Source organism: Barbatula barbatula (assembly GCF_947034865.1).
Source record: "Barbatula barbatula genome assembly, chromosome: 9".
Taxonomy (NCBI): domain Eukaryota; kingdom Metazoa; phylum Chordata; class Actinopteri; order Cypriniformes; family Nemacheilidae; genus Barbatula; species Barbatula barbatula.
In genome coordinates this window covers 20,293,973-20,317,568 of record NC_136772.1, presented here as the reverse complement: position 1 = coordinate 20,317,568, position 23,596 = coordinate 20,293,973, and the positions used below count along the sequence as shown (strand labels likewise).

At 37.6% G+C, this 23,596-nt stretch overlaps 1 protein-coding gene across 5 annotated transcripts in view; it reads left to right on the top strand.

The window, feature by feature from the left end:
* st6gal2a (ST6 beta-galactosamide alpha-2,6-sialyltranferase 2a) overlaps positions 1-23,596 on the top strand; it is a 55,670-nt gene that overhangs the window by 23,079 nt on the left and 8,995 nt on the right. For all 5 annotated transcript variants that reach the window (XM_079464168.1, XM_079464169.1, XM_079464170.1 and 2 more), the window contains 4 exons: positions 1,451-2,414; positions 15,265-15,362; positions 17,232-17,333; positions 23,241-23,415. In XM_079464168.1, coding sequence (XP_079320294.1) covers positions 1,520-2,414; positions 15,265-15,362; positions 17,232-17,333; positions 23,241-23,415 — 1,270 coding nt within the window. In that variant the 5' untranslated portion in view covers positions 1,451-1,519. The remainder of the gene's footprint in view (positions 1-1,450; positions 2,415-15,264; positions 15,363-17,231; positions 17,334-23,240; positions 23,416-23,596) is intronic.

The following is a 23,596-nucleotide window of genomic DNA, read 5'->3' as shown; positions in this document are numbered from 1 at the left end:
GATCGAAAGAGATACTCTCCTTATTCTTTGACTGAGTAACTGTTTTTAAAACACTTGTGTTCGCATTGTCAGGCTAAATTGTCAGTTTTTCTAGCAGCGTTCTCGATCCGACTGTGGTAAACAAAATGATGTACCACAGAAATGATTTGGATTAACATGTTTATAGGTATTCATATATCCTATTCATTTTTAACACAACCGGCTTTTTCGGTTTTTAAAATGAAATGAATGTGTGAATTTATTTGCATAGCACCTAAATTGTCATTATTGACATTTGATAAAAAGATGGAAAGTGTTTTGGGAACATGTTTTAATTTAAATCCAAGTTTAAAATCCTTATGTTCTTTGTGCATCCTCTGGGTTGCCTTATGTATAAATATTGCTTTTACCACATATACGTGTTTCTCTAACAGTTCATTGGTTCAATAGTTCAGTGTCATTGGGTCAAGGGCATTCTTTTGACCATCAACAAAAATATGTGCTGATACAAGATCATACTGGAGGTTTTCAAAAACAACACTGCCGGCAACACAGCCGTCGAGGGTGGAGATAAGCAATATTGAGCACACTTGCAAAGTTATTCGATTTTAACATTTCATTTGTTAACATACATTACCAATATAAATTAATGAATAATTCTGCAGCATTTAATAATTTTAAAGGTCCAGTTTATGAAGTTTAGCAACATCTAGCGTTGAGGTTGCAATTTGCACTTTTGAAGCACTACGGCAGCTGACACAGAATGTCATCACGTTTTCACTTCTTTGCCGAAGGAGATGACGTTTACAAACATGCTCTGTAGAGCAGTTTGTCTGTTTAGGGCTACTGTAGAAACATGGAGAATTCCATGTAAGGGGACCCGCGGTTTATGTAGATAGAAATAGATAATTTTAAAGAAATAACAACATAACTCTTCATTGTGTGAGGTCTTCATACACCTCTGAAGACATAGATGTGTACATTGTATTGCATTTCTGTCAATAGGTCCTACAAAGGAATCACACACTTGACCTTTAACGTTAATTTCTATTAGGGATGTCATAATATACCGGTACTGACAAGAACCATGATATTTATACCACAAATGTGATATCGTAAATATTTCAAAATTACAAAATATTTTCAATGCTGTCTGCTCTTTCTTGATGCTTTGTGTCCTCAAAAATAAGTGTTATTCAAAATGTAATTGTGTGTAAACAGTAAATCTACCGGACAATTAAATTTTATTATATTGAATACAATAATAAACATAACGCTGATATGGCACAGTGATTACCAAGAATCCATTCAATTGGAACATAATGTAAAAATTAAAAAATTTTAATCAAAAATCTTTATCTTAGGAAAATTGTATAAAAAAGTAGCTTTTTTGAAAACTAGTTGAAAAAAACTACTGTGAGACGTACTTTGTATATCAATAGAGAGGTTAACCTGTTGTGTTCTGTCACAGGCCTCCTGCTGGCCCCTTTTCACTAGGGTCTGGAGTACAGCGCAGAGTGGCCGAGAGTACTGCTGGGAAATGAAGTCCAGTTTGAAACAATGGTGGCGAATAGCCCTTGGCCTAATGCTGGCCTGGGTGCTGCTGTTTCTGGGTCTTCTCTCTTATTTTATGGAGTCACGCGTGGACGAGCCACGTTCTGCGGCCGCGCCACGTTCTGCGGCCGCTCTCTCCTACACAGACACTCGCCGCCTGACCTCGCTGCAGGGCAACCCTCGCACCATTATGGCCACCCCATCTGGTTCCAGTAACGCTCGGCAGGGGCTTAGTCGGGAGGAGGACCCCAGCTTCGATCCCCAGCCTAGTCCACTCAGCCAGGAGGCCTACCCCTATCCAGACCTTCAGAGCCTGGCGGCCTGGTCTGCGTTTGGCACCCAAGACGTGGGCTCGAGATCTGCTGCTGTGAGTCGCAGTCGCGAGAGGCAGGAGTACAGCCAATATTCACATCAGCAGGATGAAGATGATGAGGAGGTGGTAGGAGGAGAAGAGGACGAGCAAGACAGGAGGTTGTCAACAAAAAGGGCATCTAGACGTGGCAGGCCGGACCCAGATGATAACTATGTTCCAAAATCAGAATCTGTAGTTGACAGCCTTTGGAAGGGAAGTTTGTCGGTGGGCATGCTCAGTCCACGTCTCCAGAGGGCTGTGAAAGACTACCTTAATAATAATAAACACGACGTTGCCTACACGGGACACCGAAGAGCACGACAGAGCGGCCAACAAGTGTTGTGTGAGCTGAAGAGGAAGGGAAAGGTTAAAACTTTAGATGGGGTTGAGAAGCCTTTCTCCACCCTAAACTGGGACAAGATCGTACCTGCCTTACCCTTGAATGAACTCTTTGGGGGTGGATTAAAAACCTGTGCCGTGGTCACCTCAGCTGGAGCCATGCTCCACTCGGGGCTTGGAAAAGAGATTGGTGAGTGAGTTTTTCTCTTTAAAATAACCTGTAAATCTTTGCTGGAAAATTGTATTTAAAGATGATAGTAGTGGAGTGTGTTTATTGGTTCGGTTTACTTTTTATGGGTGTTTGTTATTTGCCCTGGTACTTTTATGCAAATCATGCCACAGTACATTCAAAGTTTACACTTGTTTTTGTTTGTATGTAAAACTGGAAAACCAAGTTTTGGAAGAAGCTTGACCAGTTGAGCTGTAGGATCTGGTTTTGCCCAGCTGAAAATGCAAATAAAACCAGCCAAAGCCTGGTTAGTTGGTCTTGGCTTGCCTCCCATCCTGGTTTTATTTAGATTAGAAGACCCAAGCTGACCCACAAGTAGAAACCACCAGAAGATCACTTTTGACAGGCTGGGAGGACCACCTTAAACCATTTTAGACCAGTCAACCAGTATAACTTCATACCAGGGTGGCAACGACCAAATAATGTTCGTTCTTTTACTTGAACTATGCCAAAACAGAGCTCTATACTGCATCAAAAATGCTTGCAAATGCAATGTTTTTTTATAACGTGTAAGGTAAAATTTCTAGGGCTGCAACAACGAATCGATAAAATCGATAAAAATCGATTATTAAAAATGTTGGCAACGAATTTCATTATCGATTCGTTGTATCGCGCGACTATAACGCGCGCCACATGTTTGAGTGGCGTGAGCGTGGCGTTTCTGTTGCGTGTCAGCTCTGTGGCGGCTGCGTCGTGTTTTGTGTATCTTTGCACACCAGCACCGTGCCTGACGCGGCGCTGGCGCGCTGCTGCTGCTATAGGTGACATAGAGGGAGGCCGCCGACAGACAAGGGTCTTGTATTCACGACAAGTTTAAACTTTTTTCACATAACCTACACCTTCCAAAATCCGAAAAATGAGTAAGTAGGCTGTCTGTTTATTTAAATAACATTTCCAAATGTTTTGTAGCTTTATTACCTGATGTTGGACCGTCACTCAGATGACACACTAGACTACGTTGTTATTGTAGTGTGTCATATTTTTTTCCTTTTTTAATCACATTGTTAAGAGCATAAAAAACAAAAATAATTCAGTCACCAATACTTTTTGGGGTTTAATACGAACCACAATTCGTATTAAGATGATTCTCAGATATGTTATTAAAGATGTAACGTAATCAATTGATGCACGAGTTTACTTTATGCAATATGTGTTTAAGATGGACATAAATTAATATTCCCATTCAATGCAATGTATCTTTTCATTGGATAGCCTAAGCATTTTCTTGGAGGAAGATTTTATGGAAAAAGGTAGTTAATTGGAGTATTCATTTGCAACATTTTAGTAATAATATCTCATACTTAATAGGAATATTAATGTATAATTTATTTCAATATTCACTTGTTGTTTCTCCAAAAATGCATTATAAACATGATTTAAGTCCTGATGTTTTCTACAGTGGACATGTAAACCCCGTAACGTGTAGATGTTGGTTTAATGAAATTCAATTTGAAAATACGTTCAAATAAATGATGATTAGCTTTCAAACATCAAAATGGCATTCATTAATATGTATTCGTGTACAAAATTACATATAAACATCTTTTCCTATTCTATTTTGCCTGGAAACGCTTCCAACACGCTTGCGTGTCTCGTGAAAAATAGGCGTCGATTCAATTCCTAGCATGCACGCGTTTTCCGTGCGGCTCGTCTCACGCAGGCAGTGTGCAAGCTCTAACCTGTTAACATGGGAGCCGATTTAAAAACGGTCATGCCAGGCTTCTGAGACGCTCACGCCACGCATCTAGTGTGTCACAGGACTAAAAAAAGTTGATCGCGCCGCGCAGCATAGCGGAGAAAAAATAAATTAAAAAAGCAGAGCGGAGGTAGAGGAAAGACCATCAGAGAGACCCGAAAAAATTCCAGAAAAAAACAGCAAACCATGAGAGGCTTCTTGATGGGAAATGCATCATGTAAACCACAGCAAGCTGTAATAATAATATAATAAGTAATAATAAAGCTTTTGAAATATGTTTTGCAATGTCAGTTCTATTTTTCAATAAAGGGTTGAAAATGAATGCTTTTAAAAATTTGTATCCGATTCATCGATTAATCGAACAAATAATCGACAGATTCATCGATTATTAAAATAATCGTTAGTTGCAGCTCTAAAAATTTCACAAAGAGGCGAGTGCGTAAAAAAATATGCGAATAAAATATATGCTATATCCGATTTGCGACATAATGAATCGTTGGAACCGATTAAATTTGTTGAAACAGCTTGTGTTTCAAATGAACTCACGATACTCTGTCTGAACCCATCAAATCAGTCACCTCCGAACACAAGCGTGCTTAGAAAAAATTATATATGTAAATTACTAGAGTCACTTGAGTTTTGAGCTAGCTAATTAAATTTTATGTGGCAAAAATATAGAAGGCCAGTGGCAAAATTACAGCTTTTTGCAAAGAGGGTTAGCCAACATTATAACTTGAATATAAAACAAAATAATAACTACTGTATAAATTAATATACAAAGTTTCTTTGCATTTATTTTGGATTTATTGGGCTCGCAAGTGTTACAACTCATAAATGAAGCGGTCTAATGCCGATATTTTTTTAAAGACTCAGTGACAAACGAATAGAACGACTCATCAACTGAGGTCATGCAAGGTCATTATGATTACTTTAATTGTGAATTTTTTCAATTTGCGACCAAATTGTGAGTTGGTGCGACCAAATGATAAAGTGGGTCTCACCAGTGTGACCAGTGGAAAAAATGAGTCTGGAGCCCTGATTAAGCTGAATGGCATTTAGAATTCTTCTTTTTGTTTGACACATTTATAGGGAAAGGAAATGGTGAAAACTCTCTAGTTGTTCCAAACCTGTATAAACACAGAGAAATATATTTAATAAGAATGCTTTTAATCAAACCCCATTGACTAATATAGTTGAAAAAATTACAATGGTAGTCAAAAATGCCCCAGAACTCTTTGCTTTCCAAAATGCTTCAAAATATCCTCTTTTGTTTTCAACAGAACAATTTTAATTAAAGTAATTTTTCCTACTTTAGTAGTAAATGGGGTCCAATAAATGTTTGGTTATAAACATTCCTCCAAATATCTTAAACAACGAAATGTCTACAGATTTGGAACAACTCGAAGAGGAGTACATGATGAATTGTTAGTCATTTTTGGGTGAACTATCCCTTTAAACATTGCATGCTGTTTTGTAGCTAGGCTATTTATTTCTAATTTATGTTTCTGATACCTAGTGAAATATTATTCACCGTCAAAATCAGTTTCATCCTGTCTGCTCATTTTGAAAGATTTTGCTTCCCTCGATGATTCTCTCATCTTGGATCCAAACCAGCTCTGAATGGTCCTTTAAAGGACGTGATGCTAGCATTATTCATGAATGCGAAAGACTTGTTTTGCTTGGATTCTCATTGCCTAAGGATTTTGGTTTCCGCGGTGATGCCACTTTCTCTGAATGGGTCAGTGGGATACTGATGCCCCTTACGGTCACATAATCGTCAGGATCACGGGTAGACAAAGAGCCCAAATTCTTCCGGCTTTGGCATCTGTTGTGGTGGTAGTGGGCACAGGAAGCAGTTTCCATTGGGATGGCACAGCTTTCATTATTCTTCAGGACAATGGGTACTGTGACAGAGATGGCAGGCAGACATTGAATCCTAGATTATAAACTTACTTGTACACCTCATATATTTTTCATCAAGATTATAAGTAGATCTGAAGCTGTCTCTTTTGTAAGTGCAGTAGATACTACTGAATTGCTATGTGGGGGTTGGTGTTTAAATCTGGTTTTTAATAAGGAGTATTGTTTAGTCTGAAGTATTTCTTTTTATTAGTTAGGGGACGAAGACTGTGCAGTCTTTGTTCTGGCAGATTTTGCTGACTGGAAGTTTTTGGCATCGTGGTCAAAAATCCTCTGACCAACATCTTCCATTCAGTCTTGCCACATTACCAACTTCTGAACTATTACCTCCACTTTCCGTTACAGGGAACATTCCAAATGGATTCATCATTCCTATGCCCAACTCCCTTCGATGGGCAGGGCATTTGCATCCCATTATGTAGACGTTTGGAATGCACTTGGCAAGGCAAGCGACGTAATTCCCTCATTGTCTTTAGCTGGCATGACACAATGCTTCAAAGCATTGTGTTCGTCAGCAGATGTTGCTGTTTTAATGGCATAACTTAAGCACAAAACCCAGCTCTTTGCAAAAAAACGATCTATTTTATACTTTTATACATATTAGTGTTCATATATTATGTAGCATATTTTAAAAACTTATAATATAAAATGTATGTTTATTTGCAAATGCCCAAGTTATGCCATTAAAACAGCAACATCTGCTGACGTACACAATGCTTCGTTCTCACTTGGACATGCCAGCTAAAGACAATGAGGTTCCTTTGCCAAGTGCATTCCAAACGTCTACATAATGGGACGCAAATGCCCTGTTAAGTCTAAACTCCAAGGGATCCGCCCTTCGAAGGGAGTAGGGCATAGGAATGATGACTATATTTGAAATGTTGCCTGTGGCGGTTCGGTACGAATACACGCACCGCTACACCCCTAGTAAAAACATGTTTCTCCTCAAACAGATTTACTTTCCCACTCATCAAAATTTGACAAACATGTTATCGACAAACTAGAAATCTGTTTTGAAACGGCACCTGGTAGACATCATTGCCACTTTGTTATTAGTTTCCAATTATAGTTTAGTAACATCACCACTAAGAACTCAAAATTATAATCCTTAAAACGCTGACATGCTTATACCTTGTAATTACAAGGCTTAAGCTTTTACTAACTTGGCATTGTAGATGACAGTGCAGTGTGCATAATGTCAAATCACTTTCCCCTGATTTTAATGCTAGTACTATGCATTCTTTCTTCTACCTTACACAACTACTAACACAAACGTTGGCTCAAATTTCGTGGCAAACCAGACAAACCTTTGTACAATATGAAAATTTGCCACATCTGTAGATGGTGTGGATCTGTCTTTGAAACCCTTTTTAAAAATAACTGTTGAGTGCCATTTTCGGCTTTGCACTGTTCATGCTGTTGATGTGCTTGGACTCAAGTGCTATTTGTAGTTATTGTATTGTACTGTGGTATTAGCTCACATGATAGATTTGAGTCTAAACAGGGGGCCGCTTTGAGCAGGTGTTTTTTCCCTGAAGCCCCTTTATCCTGTCTATAAAATTCTGCTTGTCCTGTCTAAACATTTCCCGTCAGCTGTGCCAACCTAGTGCGTCCTCTAAAAATACTCAAGGACAAGCAAAACAGCCAGGAACACCACAGCGCAGCCAAGAGTACACCTGCCAGAACTGTTAATAGTAAATTTGTCGCAAAAAAATCAGGTGTCATCGCGATTTTTGTTCAGATAATTATAAGGCAAATAAATCATTACCTTTGTATTAATGTAAAATATCAACAATTGCTAATCTAATGGAATAATTGACAACGGGCGCCGTTCAATTATTAGAAAGTTAATGCACACCACCAGGTGAGTTGCGGCCACGATGCGAAGCATCCAATAATTGTATTAACTTTTGAATAATTGAATTCAACACAGTCAATTATTCCACTTGTACCGCGGTAACCACACCCCAGGACATTGTTCAAAAGTTTGTCATGTTATCGTCTTTTAAATGCTGTTGATGGTAGAACTATTTTCTTGCGCATCTCATTTATATCGGAAGCTTGCCTACGTATCGACTATGTAGTAAGAGAAAACACTATAGTATGTCCGAATCTCCGCGATGGGTCTTGAGATGCTTCTATATTCAATTAGCCGACGGGATAGAATAGTACGCATAGCCTGCAAAACAGTCTCAGCGCACTTTCACTTACAATTAAACATGTTGTTAATTTTGTAAAGCTATTGTAACATTAACATTGACCTGGCTTTGTTCTTAAATGGATGTGCTTTATAATGTGCATAGATTTAATTCATAGAATTTAAATACGAAGCATTAATATTGAGTTTATTTTCAGCAGTTTGTTATATGTACATATATTTGCCCTTTACAATATTATATATTGCTTAAATGATTTTTACCTCGCAGACACAACAAAATACATGATAATTATTCACAAGGTCAAATATAGACAAGCAGGTGGTTTAACGGATACACTTTGGCGCAATTTGACTTTCTAATCCCCCTTTCATAAACCAATAATTACAAAACACAAATAAGTGCTAAACCAATGAATTACTCAAATTAAATTACTTATTTATCCAAACAAAAAATTAAGAGAAAATTAAGAGTAGTTTTATGGACAAGGGAAGAAAAACACAGACGAGGAAGTGAAAGTTAAACGAGAGTGTGGTTGGATATAATTTGGATATAGTCTATGTCAAAACATGCTTCGCACCTAAAAAGCACCACAGAAAATATTTTTTAATACTCCAATAAAATGTATATTAGAGCAACGTATCTACGGGAGAGACATCAACCAATAGGCAGAATACAGACAAAATAATTAGCAGCAGTTTACAGTCAATAAGCATTTTTCTGTCACAAAAAGAATGTTCCTTTGGTATAATCATTCTTCCCAATGGGAAGTGTGGATGGGCCTGTTATTGCCGAAATGAAACTGAGAAAACGCGTCGCAAAATCACATAGCTTCTGTTTTCCTTTTAATTGTTACTTGTATCAAAAGCATACAGCCCTACAATGTAAAAATGAAAATACATGAAAATAAAAAGCTCTGAATGTGCGGTTTACTTCAGAACCCATGTTAGGGTATTAATGCAACCTGTCTCTCATAACTTCAGTTGTTGCGCTTGTCATTTTATCACATGACTCATCTCTGGCCCACACTCCAGTACAATTGGTGGCGGATATGCACCTCAAACATAAATGGCCACCCGCCATCGAACAGGCACAGAAGAATAAGTACGTCACATGATCGCGTCAATATGGTGAACGACAGCCGGATCGCATTCATACTACACCCATTCAGGGAAAACGGTACGCACCCATTTAACCCATTTGTCTTGGTTACACAAGCAACACACGCTTGGGCACTGACGTCATTGCCTGTCGAAGTGGACCACGACGCTGAAGTATGGCGTTCCAAAGAGTCCAATAAAAAGACTTTGCAGCACAAAATCGTCTCACTGAACGTCTTGGTCCACTTAACTGTTTTTGTATTCTGCTATTTATTGTATTGAATTCAAGATGCAGACGAGACGTTGACGTAGTAGTCACGTAATTCACATGTGGCAGTGAAGCATCCAGGCAGGCATCACATGTCATTCACGTGTATTAGTGAAGTTATTTCTTTTCATTTTTCAGTGTTGTAACAGGCTACTATACACGGTTTAATGCAGTGTGTCAAGCGTCTACTTTGTTAACTTTCACTTCCATCATTCCTCCAACTGAACTGCGTCTTGTCTATTTTGTTTGCGTTTGTTAGGGGATAAAATCATTGTATAAAAATCATTACGCCTATTATAATAAACCAGATATTATGAACCTATAGGTTCGGGTCTTGTTACCTTGACGTTGTGTAATTATTGTTGCACATCTGTAAAAGCTTCTAACCATGATATATAGCAAAATCATTATTATATTTTACGATTATTTTAACATATTATCATAACATGTTATTGATTATTTCAGATTTATATTGTTCTAGTGTGATCCTTCAAATGTTGGTCCTCTCTTATCTTTAGAACATGAGTGGGATGAACTGGTGTTCAGATCAGGGAACTAAGATGGATGGCTGGTCAGTGACCCATTTTTGTCGATTCGGATGTTTGTTTTTAACCAATGTGCTGATGGAAGATCTAACCATGACCCTTATAATATTTCTGTAAGAGCAAGTCCGGTTTTTATTTGTATCTGTTGGTATTCGATATAATACATGATGCCATGTATCTGGACCTCTGGTATTAAAGTAGGTCCACAACAATGAAGATCTGGTGGTATATTTAACTGTGGACATGGTGTACTTTTTATCCCTGTGTGCACCAAATCTTGTGCCAAAAAAAGCTATTTTTCATTTCATAAGGCCATAGACCCCAGTACTGTTTGCAGTTTCAGTATGGCAGATTAATATGGTGGAGTTTGTTTTTGCATGAGAGCAGAAGATTTGTTTCTCCCAAACAACTTGTGATGAGGGATGTGCAGTTTTCCTTTATTTTTATGACACAAAAATTCAACTAATTTCTGCAATTCTCAGTCTGTGATCTTTGAAAAAATATTCTCCTTGCTGTGCATAAAAACAATAAAGACACACATTCTCTTTCAGGCATGCAGATTTGCAACATCTCCAGTCCATCATAACTTCATAATTATTGCCCTGATGTTGGAAATGGAAACTTTTATGGTTTCAACGCAATAAAGTAGGAGGTGGAAATTTGCCTGTCTAGTGCTATTTCTTTACATTCATTTTTCAGTTTAATTCAGAGTTTAAAAGCCAAGTGTTTTTTATTTTCTATGTTGTTTCAAGGGTTAATGAGTAATCGTGTGGTCAATAATCAGGATCTCAATATCGGCCAAAATAATCCAGATTATGTTATAACCGAGCAGCCCTACTTTAAACAATAAGTCATTACTCCGAAAAAACTTACCGCTTCAACAATCGCTGTCAACCCTTAAATGATGTTATTAACCGTTATACAGATTCGCACTGGCAGTTCCATGTGATTGGTTGCTGAAACTGTCAGGACGTTAATGATTGACAGAACACAAGTGGCAGGTTCTGCCTACTCTTCCTGTACTGCTTTCCTTTTGGCTAGAAGGGATACAGCCATCACAACTGGGCAGGCACATTTAGATACCGCATCATTTTTGTCATGCTGACAACAGTTGATTACTATTATTTTATTATTGTGAGGTTGGGTTTAGGGTTGGTGTAGGTGTAGGCATTAGCTAATATCATTTGTAATTCTACGGCAATCACTTCTGGCCGTAGCAGTGTCCCTTCTAGCACAACCTCTTCCTGCTACCATCTGCAGGTACTTCCTGCGCCCAGCTGCCGATGTTTCCTCAACCCTTGCTGATATTTTGCATATCAAGAGACATGATGAATGTGGAAAAACTAAAAACACAGTCATTTCTTCTTAGACATCTGTGGACATGTTGACAAGGAGCAATCCCATAAAAATAAATGCTAATGGCAGGGTCATTTGTGTAAATTAACATTTTCCATGTTGAATAATCTTAAATTAATAAGTAAGTCAGCACTCACTTGTACAGTGGCTGTCGGTAGCTTGGCTTGAAGCCGGAGGAGAGCAGCTAGCCAGGGCTCGTCGGAGTCCGTGGTAGAGATGGACGCTCAGGGTCTGTTGTTGAGGCCACAGTGGAAGCTGGAGTAGTTTGCTAATTTTGTTTTGTTTGTAAATTTGTTGTGAAAAATTCATTGTCGCAGCCTGGTATTGCCGCCAGTGGTTAAACAGGTGCCCGCCGTTAGCTCCCTCAGACCTATTAACTACGTCGACGTAACGTCGTAGTTGATAAACAATGCACACTAATTTCAAATCGAAATGCAGCTGTCAGTGTGAGTTTTTTTATCGGCAGCAGTTGGTGAGAGTGAGTGAAGCTGTGTGGTGACTAGTATTGTTTGGCTCGTAAAAACACAGATACAACTTAGGCTTTTATTCATATAAGATAGCTTGTCAGAGTACAAAAGTTGCCCGGGCCGTGGCCCCCCTGGCTCCCCCAGTTCTGCGGTCTATGATAAGAGACATAGTATCATGCAACATAAATACATTTACAGTGAGCGATGTCATCCAACTTGCAGAAATGACGTTCAGGCAGACCAACATGTCAAGCGGCAGAGCCGTAGACGTCATGTTGACTGAGACGAGTGTGTGCTGCAAAGTATTTTTATTGGACCCTTTGGAACACCATACAGAAGTATAAATGATATACGTGGCCTTGCAACACAGCAGTAAAAAAACTCCCTCTGAGGTAACTGGCCCCGGGGCCCATTGAAATCATAATCCGTCCCTGGGGATTACTGTAATCGTAATGAGCAACACAAGAATACAATGCGCTTTGACAAACTTGGTCTCTTGGCAATATTTAGAAGTGTGTGCCTGTAGAGTCTCTGAAGAGTTTTACTGTGGTACTGGCACGTAGGTATGCTGGCTCACTGTTAAACACTTCGTGAGATTTACTTTATCGACTTTTAGCACAAAATATAAACATGACCTCTGTGATTTTGATGATTTACTATATTGTTGTGTATATATATGCGTGTTTATTCACTTGTCATTAACATTTTAGCCGATCTTGTTGCCTTTGTAATCCCTTTATCTGTTTTCTGTTGCGGAGGCATGCACACACACAACTATTAATAACAAATCGACAAATAATATAGACTATTCTGCTTCCTACATCGGTGGCGTACCCTGATGGCCCTCTGGGCCCCCTGTGATGACCTAAACTATCGTAAAAAATATTGAAAAACTTTCAAATATTCTCAATTAAAGTCGGCCGATCTTCCCCATTGGATACAGTAAAAAAGAGAAAAGCTGATAAACGTTGTTCAAAACCACAGGAGGAAGACTTTATCAAGTAATTTGATCATCAAATTGCAAGTTATTTAAAATTTATCAGACCGCCGTGCCTCAATTCATTCTGGTTGCTGATATGAGCTTATTTTGAGTGATTTTGACTGGTCAGTCTTAAACTTGTTTTCTGTCTGCTGTCTGTGTATGTTTTCTTTCCTGAGAGCGCTCTCATGAGGTGTTGCTTTTTTAACTGGTATGTGTAAATGAGTCTGCAGGGCTTGACATTAAAGCTGAATCCTTTTATTTAAACATGTCCTCGGGCTGTTCTTCGTGAATTACGTGCACTGTTGAACATTCAACACGAGGGTTGGTCGAGGATTTATCTGCGTCAGTACTGTATGAAGATATAAACACACAAACTTCATCTCCAGAGTTGCTCTGAGAGTTTATTTTACGAGCATTTTACGGTTTGAGTGAAGCTATCGGCAAAAACTCAATAAGCTTGTTCTTGAAGATCTTTCAAAATAAAAGTGCTGAACACTCAGCAAAAACTATAGTACACCACAGTATTTTGTCTATTGAACGTCGTAGTGCCCTTGTAGTAAAGTGATAAACACTGTTTACTATAGTAAAGTAAAAAACACTATTGTATCTAAGAATTTTACTGCAGTTTACTATAGTACTGTATACTACTGTAATTTATGTGGACAAATATACCACTATCATTAAAGCAAATTTAGGTAATCTTCAAATTATATGGCCCTAATTTATCCATCTGTATGTAACTTTAACGTATTTTGTCAGTTACCCGCCTATTCATGATGAACTGCACTTGCATATTTTTTTTAATGATGACAACAGACTATTTATACTTTTGCTAGCAAAATTTGAACCTCTCTACAAGTGTTTTGTAGAGAAAAGGTTAACTTACAGCCTTAACAATAATAATAACTACTGCTTGCCTTTGTTTTATAGCAGTCACGGAGAGTTGGCCTATAAACAATAGTAGAAAATACTAGTCTAAATCACAACAGAGTGCCTGTAGTTTGTCACGTACATATTTGTACTTGTCAGCAGGGATTTTCCAGATTTGATTCAGGTATTGCAGCTGAAGATCACTATCGCCCAGCTGTACCTTTTTGTCTTATCCGCTTCAAATCTACCTGCAGTACTGTCCTAGTTGTCAGTGCTCATGTGCCACCTAGTGTTTAAACAGTTAATTCACACACAGCATGGTCAAAATGGAAACGTTGATACTTTTGTCTCTTTGTTTTTAATATAAAAATTCAGTAACCAAGAAAGAAACATTTTGTCTTATAAGCTCAGAACAGATCCACTCCTGTTGTGTGATTCATTTGTGATATTCTTTCACCGCTTTCTTTTGTGTTGCCATTTCACATCCTGTGACTAATTTCCTGCTTTCTCTTCCGCTTACTCTGTTTGTCTCCTTGTGTGATTTATGTTCTCTCGAGGGATTACTGTGTCTGTCAGAATTGTGGGGACACGCTCAACGTCAAGCTCAAGTTTACAAAAATTCATAATTTATGGCTGCCAATAACGGCACGTCAACTGAGAGATGGATGGGGCTGCCCAGGGTTTCTAAGATCATTTTTGAGCGCATCCCTGGAAATAGTCTATTCATCGTGTGCTTTGTATTTGTATGCGAATGACACATTTAATTGCAGTAAACAAATCGTCCACTAGAGTGCACTGTCGTTTTACACCACAGATTGATGTGAAATAAAAGGTTCCTTAATGTTTTTTTGAGAGGTTGGATGGTTTCATTGAGAACATTTAGCTGACGCTTTTACATCTTTTTAGTTATTAAAAAAGTGAGATCTTTTTAATAACCTTCGACAAAGGATTTGTTGCGAGTCTGTAGCTCAGTCGGTAAAGCAGTATTGTGTTTGCCACCCAAAGGTTGCGGCTTTATTTTCCAGTGAACTCATCTACAGACGAAATATAACTTGACCGCATTGTAATTGCTTGTAAGTGAAGCGTCTGCTGGATGTAAATGAAGAACATGTTTATCACATGTATTGTATTGATTTCCTGGTCTCTGCCCTACAGTTCCAGGAATTTATAATGTAGACTCGTGTGCATTATTAAGTATAGTTGCAATGAGTCCCGACTGAGGTCATCACAATCCTTCATTATGGAACAATGCATTTCGCTGTCTCCTCGCGTTGTTTTGATCATGTCAAAGAAGATTAAATCCTCTGTTCCTCTTACTAGGACATGTTTGTTTTGCATTATTCTCCTGTGAAGTGTGGGAATATTTGTCTCGATCATCGTTTCAGATGTGTTCTCACTATAGTTCAGTCCTGGTCTTCACCTCATTAAAGTCTCAATTTGTGTAATTCCAGACTCTCATGATGCAGTTCTGCGGTTCAATACAGCTCCCACCGCCGGTTATGAGAGAGATGTTGGGAATAAAACCACCATACGCATCATCAACTCTCAGGTGAGTGATGTTTGATGTTTGCACACATGTACAACTGAGGCTCTGTTGTGTATTAGCCACATCGTTGAACATCATCACAATTGGCTTGTGCACTCCGTGGCTGTGTGTGGAGCCGTCAGTCATCCCGTCCTGGTGGACACATGCATGCTGGGTTAATTAAATCAGCGCTTTGTTACTCGTTTCATGATCGAGGTGTGTGATACACTAAAATCATTACGTGACGATTGATTTGACTTCATGACAGGGCGTTTGTCACGTCTGTGTAAACAAGAGTAGAAAATAAACAGATCTACTCAAGTGGAATGCAGGATTGCCAGATCTTCGTTAAAAAACTATGCCAATGGGCTCACGGCGTTATTCATTGCACACAATTTCTTCAGTCACTGTGTAGTAGTATTCATTAACATTGTCTGTTTTTATAAATGATATTATCTTACTATACGTTTAACAGCGGATGAATGAAATCCCTTGAACTTCATAATGTTGCTGAGGGTTGACCAAGCATTGTCCAAATGGTTTGAAAATGGACATTATCTACTCTACATCAAGAATGTTGTAACCAATCAAGTCACAGTATGCGTTAAAATTACACAGCCTAAACTCATAAACGTCGTTGTTAACTTTTGACACATTCGTGAATGCACACCAGTCTGTTACTGTGGGGACATTTCCACGCCCCTAAATATGACACGGAAACGGACGAAATATGATTTGGTTGACTGTGAGGGGCTAATTTGCGTTTTTATAAATAAACGTACAAAAAAACTTAGAAAGGGTTTAGAGTTATATTATAATTTTGATGAAAAAAGTTTTTGGAATAAAAATGGGGACTTAAGTGAGGAAATCACGGACTTGGCAACCCTGTTGAAGTTGATGGTGTACCAGCACTATGGTAGCATCGTGATGCAGAAGCTTCAATATTCCAGCGATGCCGTTTTTTAAACTGTGGTATTGTAGCGTTTTAAGTAATGTTGCATTGACGTTCTTTTAAACAACTCCTCCGAGATAATGATTCAGTGAGTCATTCATCCAGACACTTGCTTCGTTCTTGAATGAATCCGATATTATGAACGAGTTGGTTGAATGATTTACTGACATACAAAAATTGCAGCCACCTACTGGCCGTTTTAGTTGCATTTAAAGCTAGCCTAACATTTTATTTTATAAGCATTACTATGAATGCAATTTGTCGCACATTGAATCAGTTCCAATGTTAAAATACATGTCTTTAGTAGTTATCTTACAGTAAGCGTTGCTAAAATTACTAGACATTTTCATGTAGTAAATATTATAGTACAGTATTTGCTAAAACGTGTTAATACTGCAAATATTTAGATCTGTGCATTAAGGCATTTTGGTCTATTTTGTAGCTTTAAATTATGAACATGACAATACTACTTGGTATCGTGATATTTCACAAGGTATAGTAACGTAAGATATGTTTATGGTACCTTGACAACCCTAGTTGAAGTGCCTCCTAAAGCAACAACAATTCAAGCAAATGAAAAATATGTTATTCATGTTAAAATGTTATTTGCTAAACCTATTTGATGGAACACGAGGTGTTTGTTTTCACATTTTTGGCATGCTTTTCGTCCTTTATATACAAGTTTAAAAAAAACAATGTTTAGCATGGATCATCTTATCGTGAACCTTACGCTGTCCTAACCAGAAATTTCAAAAGACGTTGCTTCATTTTTGTGGCAATGCACCTGGTAGCTCTTCTCACGGTTAAATCTCATTGCTCCAAAATCACACTATAAAAGCAGCCAATCAGAACATAGCTTGTTCAGATGCACCGTTAAGACTGTAATAGATTATTTATTTCTTGTTTCAGTGTAACTAACATGTCCTCTGTTTTCTGTGCAGATTCTGGCTAATCCCAAGCATCAATTCAACATAAGCTCATTGTATAAGAATGTAACACTTGTTGCCTGGGACCCAGCGCCATACACCCTCGACTTGTACAAAGTATGTACCCAATACACAGATTTCATCTGTTTTGTCTGTAAATCATCTACAGTATTTTGATGTATGCAATGGTGAACTGAGATTAATTTTAAACGGAAAGTTCACCCAAAAATGAAAATTCTGTCATCATTTACTCAACCCCAGGTTTCAAATCTGTATAAATTGATTTGTTCCAATGATCACAGAGAAAGATATTTTGAAGAATGTTAGCAATTCAGTTCTGGGACATCAATCGCTACCCTAGTGTAAAATACATATTGTATATTTGAAGAGTTCGGTTAAAAATGTCAACAATCTTTTTTTAGTGTGCATTCCAATTAATGTCAACCAAACTGCAGCTGATGTGTTTTGATTTAAGCCATAATAAACAAAAAATGATACATGATGAAAATGGATCCTAATTTTGGATCCAAACTTATTTATGTTAATTAATTCTGTTGAATGCAAAATGGGATATTTTGAAGAATTTGGGAAAACAAACAGTTCTGGGGCAGCTTTGGCTACCATAAAATTGTTCGTACTATTGTAGTCAGTCATGTCCCAGAACTGAAATTTGCTAACATTCTTCGGTATTAACAAACCATTAACAGTGACTTTTCCGCAATAAACTCGTAATGTGTTGCTTATTAATAGTTAATAAGGTAGTTGTAAGGTTCAGGTATTGGGTAGGATTAGGGTTGTAGAGTACGGGCATGCAGAATAAATGCATTATAAGTACTAATAAACAGCCAATATGCCAATAATAGGCATGCTAATAACAGCTAGATAATAGTGAGAATTGCCCCCTGTACTAAAGTGTTACCCATTCTTCTGAATGTCTTTATTTTGGTTCATCAGAGCAAGGTCATTTATACAGGTATGAAATTACACGAGGGGAGGAAATGATGACAGAATCCCTTTAACACGTGCACATTTCTGAGATTGTTCAAGGATGGCCACATTCATTTATATTTCTGAACACACGTACAGAGGAAGCAGGGGATGTGGCACATTTGCAATAAAGATGAGCACTGTGGCATATGTGTGGAGCACACTGAAAGGTTATGCTCATTTGCCTGGGATTAATGATTTTGCTCCAATTTAATTGAGTACCAGGAAAAAAGGATTGCGTAGGACTACTATAAAAGATTTCGATCCGTTTTGTGTTTCCTTGCCTCATCTTTTGTGTTTCCAGTCCCATCATGCCCTGCTGTCGTTGTTGTAGACATGAAATGGGGCATTCATAAGTAAAATAGGTTTTCATCTGAGAGAACCATTGTAGGTTCCTAACTAAATTGTTTCCAACACCTTTGAGAATAATAAAGAGTTTGGTTCCAAAATAGGATAACTCAGTTTCTGTTATATATCAAATTGCAGTAGGTTTGTTTTTATTTAGGCCATAACAATAAAAATAAAGCCAACTAACACAATTAAACACAATCAAAACATTGAATCTTTTTTGTAAAAGTGATCTCATCGTGGAACCAAACTCTTAATTTGCACGTCCTTGATGTGGTGTTGTCAAGTGTGATGTAAATCTTTGGATTGTGCGTTTTTACATTTTCAGGTGGTCTTTGAAAACTGGAAAGACCACTCGGAAGCCAGTAAGAGTGCTAGGCTGTCTAAAGAGGAGGGGGGGGGAATTATCACAAGGGTCATAAAGTACCTTTTATTTTCTAGCAATTTCATTTCTCCAAATTATGGTGTCAGACACCATAAACGTTTGTTCCTCTAGAGATTTAACGCAAAAATGAAAAATTTGTAACGCAATAAACGCAGCATCTGTTTATTTTGTCATCCTTTGTCTAGCGTTACATTCACGCTCTTATTCGTGTAAAGGCCTTTAAAGCATTTAAGCTTCTAGCTGTGGGATGCAGCGCAACGCAACCTGACAACGGTCCAGTCTGGTGTATACAGTCACGGGCTAAAGGCTGCGTCAGTGAATCTCTGTCAGACAGCGTACCACTGCTTGAATGAACAAAACCACACAAGATTATGCCAGAAAGCCTGTTTTGTCTAGCGTTTGATTTGATTTAGAGTGTGAGCTCCAATGTAAATTTAAATTTTTTGTCTCCATTTATTCATCATTGGAGTTTTGGACACTCGCCCCTGGGCCATGTTGACTTGCTCACGGGGAGACTGCTGATATTAGTTTAGCACGGAGTTCTTTAAATTCCTTTAACATAGCTTTATTAGAATGATCTTAGTCTTTCTATATCATGTACTGTACTGTATTTGACCATTTCTTTTGCTTTGTTTTCTTTCTGTAAAGCAAATATTGTTTAAATATGAAGTCCTCATGGTGGCACTATTTCCACAGCAACATGGGACGCCAAAGACACGCGCGTCTCCTCCCGAGAACCAAAACATTTGGATTTAAACAGATTAACATGAAATAACAGAATACTTTAAAGGATTATTTTCATAGGATTATTTCAAATTCTTCCCTCCACCAGAACACCAGCTATGCAGTGCCCTAATCAGTACAGAAACACATGAATGCCGTGGGCTCTGAAACATCATCTAGCAGCTCAATCAACACTCTCCCACTCACACATTCATACAATCAGTTTGGTCCAAGATGGCGGCTCCTTGTGGCATGCAGTTACTTCAGATAGAACAAAGTGACAATAATTAAACAAAACAAAATAGATATTGCTGATTTATACTGAAACGGAACTAAAAGCGAAACAAAAATGCCACAGAAGAAAATCAGTAGCGTAGTTGAGGAAGAGTTGGAGGAGATTAGGAAACCTCTAAACTTCATGTCGGATGAATTGAGCAAAGTTGCTAAACTACAAGCTATGCTACTTGATCTGATGGATGAAGTTAAACAACTGAAGAACCTTGTGAAAGAGAAAGACAAGAGAATTGAAGGACTAGAGAGAAGGATTGACGATTTGGAACAATTCACAAGGATGGATAATTTAATTATAAGCGGATTGGAAACAAAACACTGAACGTATGCCAGCACAGTGGCCAGAGACAAAGTTGTTGAAAATTCCCCGCCAGAGGAACTACAAACGCTGGAAAATCAAGTAATCAAGTTTTTTGAAAGTAAAAATATGTACATCCACTGCTATACAGAAGAACAATTTAAGAGAAATGTGGAAATGGAAGGGGCATTATCAATAATACATTTTAATAGTAGAAGTCTCTCCAAAACTTTGTACAAATTAAGGATTTTTTGTGCCAGTTTAATACATTTGATGTGATTGCGGTGTCAGAGATTTGGCTTGATAATGAGAAACCACAAGATGTGGAATTGGATGGATATCATTTGTTTACGATTAATAGAGTTAACAAAAAAGGAGGAGGAGTTGCTTTATATGTTGATACAGCGCTAAAATGTAGTTTGATGAAAAGTATGTCATGGACTATAGAAAACATTTTGGAATGCTTAACCATAGGGATTGACATTGAAAGATCTAAAAATATAATTATTAGTTGTGTGTACAGAACACCAGGAACATGTGTTGATACATTTATGAATAAATTAGTAGGTGTGTAAAATAAATGGAATGAGAACAAGTTACAAATTATATGTGGAGATTTTAACATTGATTTGTTAAATCCAAATGGACATAAGAGAACATCAGACTTTATAGACACAATGTATAGTAAAGGTATATTTTCGGTGATTACAAAACCAAGTAGAATAACATCTGACACTGCTACACTAATTGACAATATACAAATGAAATTGAAGGGAAAATTGTAGGCGGATTATTTATAAATGATATGACTGATCATCTTCCAGTTTTTGCGATCTTTCAAAGATTTTTTACAAAACCAAATGTAAATAGGACAAACAATGTTAAAATGATTGGACATAGAACACCAGAAGCCATTGCCGCCCTTGGGGAGGATTTAAAGAAACATAATGGGAGTGAGGTTTATGTAAATTAAGATCCTAATAGAGCCTATGATGCTTTCTTAACCATACTGATTGAAAAATATGAAAAACATAGTTTTTTCAAGAAGTTTGTAAGGAAGCGCAAAAATCTGGATAAACCATGGATTACAAATGGAATAGAGAAGGCGTGTAAAAGGAAGAATGCATGATATAGGAAATATATTGCAACAAGGACAAAACAAGCTGAAAATAATTATAAAATATACAAAAATAAAGGCCCCTTAATGTTTGTACTGTATATAAATGATATTTGTAGTGTCGAAAATATTAAAAATGGTTTTGTTTGCTGATGACACAAACATATATTGTTCAGGGAAAAATTTGGAACAGCTTCTGAATACAGAAGGAGGTTTGGGTGTGGAGGTTTGGGGACATACATATAAAACCAATATAAATCCAATATTTATGTTACAAAAAAGAGCAATAAGGATTATAAAACACGTTGACTATCACGAACCAACAAATCAATTGTTTAGTAATTTAAAAGCTTTAAAATTTGATGATTTAGTAAATTTCTATACTGTACAGACAATGTATAAGGTTTATTATAATTTGCTTCCAAACTGTATCCAGAGGCTGTTTGAAATAAGAGAAAGCCAGTATAAACTAAGAGGAATGCATATAAAAAATAAGGGCAAGAACTAATACAAAAAATAGATGCATAACTGTCAAAGGGGTAAATCTACGGAATAATTTGCATAAGGATCTAAAATTGTGTAATTCACTTTATAAATTCAAGAAAATGTTTAAAAATAAGGTGGTAAATAATTATTTAATTCAATGTGTATGACGTTTTTCTTTATGTACTTAGTACTTTTTTTTTTGGCTTGTCTTGTATTAATTAATACCTGTGGAAGTATTGTGCTAAATTGATTGATAATGATGTATAAAGGGTAGGCTTAATAAGCAGAGGCTTCAGCCTACACCTTTTTCGGTTATTATGTATAGCTTTATTTTTATGAGTGATTATCTGTGAGGAGTCTGAGGACCGAAATAAAATCTTATGTTATGTTAAACAAAATATATAAACTATTTGTCAGTATTTAGGTTGATTTGTTAAAATTATTTAAAAAAATTGGAACGGAATTTGCATGAACATCTTATTTGTATTACTACACTTTTATTTTATTAATGTGTCCTCATAATCTTTCATCAAATAGATGAGCTTCCCCTCCCCCAAATGACATTTCTTTTCCAATGAACTATGTCTCGGCCTGGGGATGGACTATACTGACCGTCTATTAGCCAGGCTTCCAACCACAAACTGTCCAAAGGACGTAATCGAGTCCCGCCCTACATTTTTCTTCATTCCACTTTCTTCATTCCTTTTCACTCAGATGTATGTCTAAAATTCAGTTTCATGCAGACTTAAACATTTCTTTTGGTGTCTATTGAAGATGAGTAGTGGTGTAGTTAAACCCTACCAGGACCTGCATGCTCCTCTACACTCGAGCAGCTAAGTAATGAATTATGCAATGGCTGACTAGAAGGACAGAAATGTTATAAGACCTATATTTAGAGAGTGTGATGTGACTGAGGAAAGGGGAAGCCTCAAAATAGGGTCCAAATTTGCCTAATGCGGTCTAGTTGCTAATGGAGAAGTGGAGTAATGGAGAAACTCATAAATTTCATGGTTTTATTCGCCTACAAATCTCTAGAAAGCCATTTCCTTATCTACAATTTGTCATCGTAAGGGACCAGTACTGACAGCTAAGGTAAATGGTCTAGAGCAGTGGTTCTAAATGTTTTGGTTATAAGGCCCCTTTGTGTAGTGTGCATTGTTTTGCGCCCCCCAAATCAATTCGTTTGGTTGGCGGTTTTATGTTTCTGATGTTTGTTTGCACGAAATATATGATACACTTCTACAATTCATAAAATAGCACAAAATCCATCTTGGGGCCCCCCAGGGGTCACGGCCCTCAGTATGAGAACCACTGGTCTAGAGTCATATTTTAGTGGTTCTTAAAGAATTATGTTGCTCATCGACTCATTTTTGTTGTGTTCTTTTGTAGTGGTACTCCAATCCAGATTACAACCTGTTCGCACCATATAGGGAGCACAGGACTCACTTTCCAACTCAGCCTTTCTATATCCTCCACCCTAAGTACATCTGGCAGTTATGGGATGTGATCCAGGCGAACAATCTGGAGGACATTCAGCCCAACCCGCCCTCCTCAGGGTTCATAGGTAAGACATGCATATACACGCATGCAACACATTTGCAGCAATAGTGCCCCCAAATTGAATTCTAACATGACTGTGTCTAAACAACTGATTTGTTTGGTGGTTGAGGGGGGTAGCGGTAGCAGACACTCAGGGTTTTCATTTCAAAATGGAGCTATAGAGCCCAGGAAAATCTGACATATTG